Below are 7,206 nucleotides of genomic sequence, written 5' to 3'. Positions count from 1 at the left end.
ATATAGAACATCCATTGTTGGGGCAAAGGGGGCCTTGCCTTTGCAGCTTTCATAAGTCTGGAAAGAGCAGCCACAAAGAAAGTATTTTACCTTGGAGGACTTGAGTAGGTCCATGTTACCTTTGACGCTATGTAATGATAAAGGGTTGTCTAGCGTCACTCACTTCTCTATCAAGCGGATGATTCATGGTGGTGATGTTTCAACGGCAGAATACGTACCATGCACTTGTCCAATTGCGGGCATTCTGATAGCTTTGTCCTGACCAGTAACACTCATCTCCCAATGCAGATGTAAATGGCACCAAAGAAACCTCTTCAATTTTTACCTGGGGTGGCGCTAGAGAACAGTGGACACTACTTTATATTTAAAGGGGAAAAAAGGAGTGTCGTAATCAGACTTTTTAAAAAAAAGTCTTGCCTCCTGTGATCATGTCCGTGCGTTGTTGTTAACGGCATTGACATTACATGATATCAGTGCTCTAGCTTGTTAATTTTTCATACTTGGTGAGCAATATTCCTATTGTTTTTTTTACAAAACTGTCTTTCCCCATATTGGGAACCATTTTTTTTTTTTACAAACATACTCTCCCATGATAGATTTTCATCATTCGATTACAGTACACCTTGTCCATTTTTATGAGAACTGTATGCCTAAATTTCTTCGTAATTGTGCACTTTTCCATAAGATAGGTCATAAATTTACAATTAATGGGGATCTGACCTCTTGGGGTCCCAATTGGCCATGAAAATGGGGGTCCCAAATGTCCTCTGTTTGAACAGAGTGGTAATGAGCATGTGTGACAACTATCAATGGGAGCGGGGTTCACACATGCTCACAAACCTTTATTCACACAGTGGAGTTTGCACCACCAATTTTCGGGGTCATGGACATGTCAGCAGTGACAGCCCCACAAATTTACATTTATCATCTGTCTTGGGGATAGGTGATAAAGAAAGGGGTCTTATAAACATTGAAGCAAACTCATGCTTCGGAAATGTGGTTGTTCTTGGCAGAAAAGGTTTACATGTGCTCATAGTAATGTGATATGAAGAAAAACACCATTTTGCGCAGAAAATACCAAAATGTTTGGGCACTGAAAGGGTTCTCAGAGTCATCATTCTGAATTATACTAACCAGCAGAGGATGTATATGTCAGACCTTCATTGTTCAACCAAGGATGGCTTATAAACTAAGGATAGGCTATAAAACAAGTCTCGGTGAATCCCTTTAAATAATTTTAATTCAGTTAAGACTCTAATATTAAAGTGATGATGTGGCTTGTTATATATCAATGTACTACATTCTATTTTGTTACACAATGCTACATTTTTATGTTTTTTGGACCCAAGATGGGTCACCCAATACTGGTGTATGGAGATTAATCATACAGCTGATCTTACTGTAGTTGTGATATACTGTATGAACCATAAACCACAATTTTTACATGTTTATTTGCTCAGAGACCCAAGAAATTGATCAATAACACCTATAATTTATTTTTCTTCCATCTTTTATAATTCACTTAGCCACTGGATAGGTGATAACTTACAGATCGGTGGAGGTCCGACTACTGGGACCTCCGCCAATAGACAGAACGCCAAACTGTTGCTCTTTTCTTTCCCTGTGGGACTACTAAGCCCTCTTCATTTTTCGGCAGCTCCATAAAGAATGAGTTATAAAAAAACAACATTATCTTTATATAATAACAATCGTATCACTGATTGGACCCAAGTGGGCAGAATCATGAGACATGGCAGTTATCAAAAAAATTGTGTTAGTGACCCAGGGTTGTGTATATCTATACAAAGTCATCACCAAATAACTTACTATTATCTACTAGGCCAAAATAATAATTCGATACAAACAGCGCTTCGTTGGTGTGCTCCACCATGATGTGTAGACCTAAAAATAAGAAAGTGATTATACTTAGCATGCTACGAGTGACCCTATGACATTAGTCATTATAATGTGCAAGAAGAAAAAGAAACGCCTAGAAGTAATGGTCATCACAGGAGAAAGAATGCGATGACTTCATAAGAAAAGTGCATCTTCTAGGAGCAAAGTCTATACGTTGCGACATGACCTATTGCTGGACACAAGCCGTTTTGCCGAGTTCAGTTTTTTTATTTTCCATCTAGTGTTAGGACTTAGCATGGAATAAAGTGGTCAGAGGTCCCCGCTCTGAGGTTCAGGGTTTCGCGACTCTCTCTGGTGACTGCGAGATAATTTTGTAAATCGAGAAGCCACTTTGGATCGACTGCCTTTGCCGCCTTGTTCTCCATTGCCTTGAATGTCGCTGAAAAACAGAATAAAGCAGATAAATAGATAATAGGTACGAATTACTCACAAAATGACTGCAGTAAATGGAAGAACATATTCCACTATGAACATTAGTGACCTTGGAACACGCTATTCACAGCAATTACCTTAACAGTGTGACTGTCAGCAAAGTATGGAGGTAAATGCAAAATACGTGTAATATTACAAGGCTCCACATTTACTCTGCACACTGATGCAATACATATACTTCTGAATAGCAAATTATGCTCATCTGTAAGTACACACTATTTTGCCAGCTACTCGCAAAAAGCTGAAAAAAACCCCACCTAATTTATCCCAAAATTTCACAATTCCAAGTACTATCCAGACATTATCGGAACTGTCCCCATTGGTGCTCACAATCTAGATTCAATATCAGTATGTCTTTGGAGTGTGGGAGGAAACCGGAGTAACCAGAGGAAACCCACGCAAACACGGGGAGAACATACAAACTCTTGTATTTGCTGGCTTTGGTTAGATTTGAACCCAGGACTCAAGCGCTGAAAAACCGCAGTGCTAAGCACTGAGCCACCGTGCTGCCCTGCATACAATGTACACAGAATAGAGGAGCTCCTGCTCTCCTGTCTCTATGTAGTACACAGGTACAAACATGGAAGACAATAAACAGTTGTACTGAGCGGTGAAGCTCTGAATCCAGCTCTGGTGTGAGGTAAACACCAGGGTCTATGATTTTAGATTGTCCTTGAGCTGCTGTAAAGTCTCAGATACAATGCACACAGAATAGATATGATCCTGCTCTCCTGTCTCTATGTAGCGCACAGTTACAAAGAGTAACATGAGCATGGAGGACAATAAACAGAAGTACTGAGCTGTGAAGCTCTGAATCCAGCTCTGGTGTGAGGAAAACACTTTCTAGAAAACTGCAGCACAGGTTTGTGTGTTTCTCTGCCTCTCTCTTACTGCAGCTTTTCCCTTTCACTATTTGTAGTCTTATGTGGGCAGCGAGTGAACTAATCCCTCATCGAACTGAAATAGTCTCTTTCTCTCAAGATGGATTTTAGCTGATTTCACAGTGAATGATGAGTTTAGGAGGAGGATAAAAATATACTTTTTCTATAATAAGCTATATTACAAGTTTTCTTAATAAAACAACACTGACCATATAAGTTGTAGAAGATGATTCTAAGAAGAATCACATTGGCAAAATGAAATGTCAACAAATACCCCAGAAATCTGTCCTTCTGCTTCTCCCGGCAAATACAGAAAGACCCTAGAACTGGTACAGCACTGTCACTCATCAGATTTTCAAAAAAATCAAAGATGTAGCATCTGGCCACAAGGTACGGACTGGTTCTGAAATTCAGTCCTGGCATTTGAAATCACATAGGCCCATGTTGTCCCCGTCCCCAAGAGCAGATGGGGATATAGTACTAATATTACTCTGGATGGAGGAAAGGAAGATTTACTACAAGACCAATATTTCTAATGATACCTGTGGCCTGCTGGGGTAAGTGACGGAGTCAGCAACTTTGTGCTCCATGACAATTCTTAATAGTATGGGTATCTTGAGAACACCGATTCTGTTAACAACATAGCAGGCAAGGCAGCCCAAGACCACACAGGCACTTCTGGCATCTGCCAGCATTGCCAAATGGCCAGTCCGGCCCTGCTGGCCACCAATGACAATCCACAATGGCCATTTTGTAAATGTTTCAAGGATGGACATTTAGACTGAACTAGATGACATTTAGTAGGGTTGTCATATCTGCCTCGGCAATCAATGGAGTGTGGTGGTTCCGACTTCCCCAACTTCCAGCAATAATTTCTTATCCTTACGGGAAGCTCCTGGCATGACTCATTTTCCCAACAGTAACATGGTGCCCATTTAAATGAATGGTAAATAGTGATGAGCGAGTTTACTCGTTGCTCAGGTTTTCCCGAGCACGCTCGGGTGGTCACCGAGTATTTGTAAGTGCTGGGAGATTTAGTTTTTGTTCACGCAGCTGAATGATTTACAGCTGCTAGCCAGGCTGAGTAAATGTGGGGGTTGCCTGGTTGCTAGGGAATTCCCACATGTATTCAAGCTGTCAAGCAGCCGAAAATCATTCAGCTGAGGCAAGGAAAACTAAATCTCCGAGAACTTACAAATACTCGGAGGACCCCCAAGCGTGCTCGGGAAAACCCGAGGAACTAGTATACTCACTCATCACTAATGGTAAACCATGTAATATATGATGACATGATTATAGGGGATTCAGAAAGGTACTGTCAGACTGAACACTTTTTTTCAATTGAATGCACTATTTAGCAATAAAGAAGCCCAACCAAGAGCCACTCTAGATGTACTTGGTTTATGCATGGAACGAGTTCTACTATTTGAGCTGCTCAAGCATCATGGATAGAATGGCTTGACCAAGCTTAAAGGAAACCGGTCAGCAGAATTTTTTTTTTTACCCCAAACAAATAACGTGTATGTAAAGGTGCTTTAATTCTTATAAAATCGTGACCTTTCTTGTAAAAATTAATTTTGGTGTTTTAGAGAAATCCATAATTTAAATTGTATGCTAAAGAGATGCAAGTGCAGTGAGGTTGATGGCAGGGAAAAGGGAGACAAGCAGGAGAGCTGTAAGTGCAGTGCTACCCCACAGAACTTGCAACTCATTAGCATACAATTTAAAGTATGGATTTCTGAAAAACAGCTAAATGGATTTCTACAAGCAGGGTAAGGATTTACTCAGCACTGAAGCACCTTTACATACATACCCTTAGCTGGGGTTTAAAATCCTTATAACAGGCTCCCTTTAAGTCAAGCCGCCCACTGCACACAGTTAGGAACAACAGTGTAAGAGCCGACCGCAGCTAGAAAAAGCTTTTAGATACATACGTCAGACTGAATAAATATATATTTGGTATCCCGCACTTTACATTTAGTATTTTTTATATTAGTCTAAAGGATATACAACTTTTCTGTGTAAAAGTAGGGGTAAATTACATTGTCTGATGTAGCTTGGAGCAATAGCCTACAAAATGAAGTGAAATCCATGCTGGGGATTTGTGCGAGTAGTACGCAGAGAGTGAACGGCAATAGTGCTTAAGTTAGCGGTCTCCTAATTAAGGAGGCTTCATTAGATGATGAAGTACATTAGCAATACATCCCTGCTGGGCACTTTTAGCTTGTTCTGACTCTGATCCTACATGAATGATTTTGTATATATCTGCTAGAAAACAAGAACATCATTCATTGTGGCAAAAAAATATTCACTTTTAAGTAGAAATATACAAGGGAATATACATATCACCTATAATAATAGATAATACCTTGTATTGTATATACAGTACTTGTGTATTGGCTCATGGAACATAGTGCAAGTAAATGAATGTATATGTATGAGACCGCTAGGGTGCTGTAGTGCATAGGTATAAAAGTAGAAAAACTCCCAATCCTTCAATCAGTGTATTTTAATCTTTGTGGTATTTATTATTCCTAAGTACATGCACTTTCTTTGTGCCATTGTCTGCCAATAATATAATAAAGGCATATTTTATTGTATTTATCACGCATATATTGTCTTATTATATATTTATATATTATTTAAACTCTTATATTGTGGTTTTTTGTTTTAAGTTATAGCAATAGTCTATACAAGTCTTATCAAAGTGGCATAGTGCTTAGATAAATATCAGGGCAAAGGAAGGAATGGGAGTAGTAGTCTGTATGCACCTAATGTTGTGTAACAACATAGAGTTACCCAATAAAGGGGAATAGCACACTCAAAAATCAATCATGACAGTTGGTGTATGGTAACTTTGTACATAGCTACAGGACCAGGAGGATATGCCCACCCCGACGCGCGTTTTTGCTTCTGCCATCCCCTGACAAAGGCCGATCTATTCGTGCAATTTTGATACTCAAGAAGTGTATATTTTTCTTGTATACGTATTTATTGTGTTTTCCAACCTCTTAGTGCAGAAACGCAGCAGATCTGCAAAAAGAATTGACATGGTCCTTTTTTGAATCTCCTGCATTTTCCATGCAGATTTTTCTGCACCATTAACACAGATTTTTTTTTTGCCATTGATTTACATTGTACTGTAAATCACTTGCTGATCTGCAGCGTTTCTGGGGGAAAAAAACGCTGCAGATCTGCAGGAAATCTGCAGCTTGTGCACATACCTTTATATGTACCAGTTCGACTAAACACCCACTTTTTCTTCTGGTTTTTCATCTCCCCCCGTGCACCTAAGTTTTCACTTAAATATATTGGCCTCCTTCTTGGTTCTCTTTTCTCTTGTTTCCATCATTCACCGAAAGGTTATCTCATAGTCTACTATACACATGCACTCATATGATGATATACCTTTCACATGGTTTAATCTTGTTTACCATGTATTCACAATACTAACATATGCATGTGTATTGCTATTTACTTTTGATTTTTTTTTGCTAACATCAGTCCACAGTCTAGTGTAAAAGCTGTTGTCGGTCATTCCACAGTATAGCGTAAGTGTTGCCTCCAGTCACTCCACAGTCTAGTATAACTTCTGTCCCTTTTTTGACCCCTTTTATGATTTGGAATATAAGAGGTAGCCAATACCATTCTTTGTCCATTAACTGATCAATTTATTTTCTTAACCTAAACCACATTTCGAAGGGTTTCAGCTTTCAAATGAATAATTTATACAACCAATGGATGAATTTAACGTCAGGTTATAAACTTTTATTTACATAACATGGATAAGCGACATAACTTCTGTCAGGGAGTGTAGTGTAGTGTTCCCCAACTCCAGTCCTCAAGAGCAACCAGGAGAACATGTTTTCAGGATTTCCTTAGTATTACACAGGTGATTGAATTATCTTCTGTGTAATACTATGGAGATCCTGACGACATGACTTGTTAGTGACTTCTGAGGACTGGTGTTGGGGAA

General features: G+C 39.3%; 1 protein-coding gene across 1 annotated transcript in view; it reads right to left on the bottom strand.

Moving 5' to 3' along the window:
• Positions 1 to 1,235: 1,235 nt before the first annotated feature.
• SNX29 (sorting nexin 29) overlaps positions 1,236 to 7,206 on the bottom strand; it is a 565,512-nt gene continuing 559,541 nt past the window's right edge. The window contains exon 21 of the mRNA XM_077275156.1: positions 1,236 to 2,296. Within this exon, the coding sequence (XP_077131271.1) occupies positions 2,167 to 2,296 (130 nt within the window). The 3' untranslated portion in view covers positions 1,236 to 2,166. The remainder of the gene's footprint in view (positions 2,297 to 7,206) is intronic.

This window comes from Ranitomeya variabilis, chromosome 7, assembly GCF_051348905.1.
Source record: "Ranitomeya variabilis isolate aRanVar5 chromosome 7, aRanVar5.hap1, whole genome shotgun sequence".
Taxonomy (NCBI): domain Eukaryota; kingdom Metazoa; phylum Chordata; class Amphibia; order Anura; family Dendrobatidae; genus Ranitomeya; species Ranitomeya variabilis.
The sequence above is the reverse complement of the archived record's forward strand: the minus strand, read 5'-3'. Positions and strand labels throughout refer to the sequence as shown.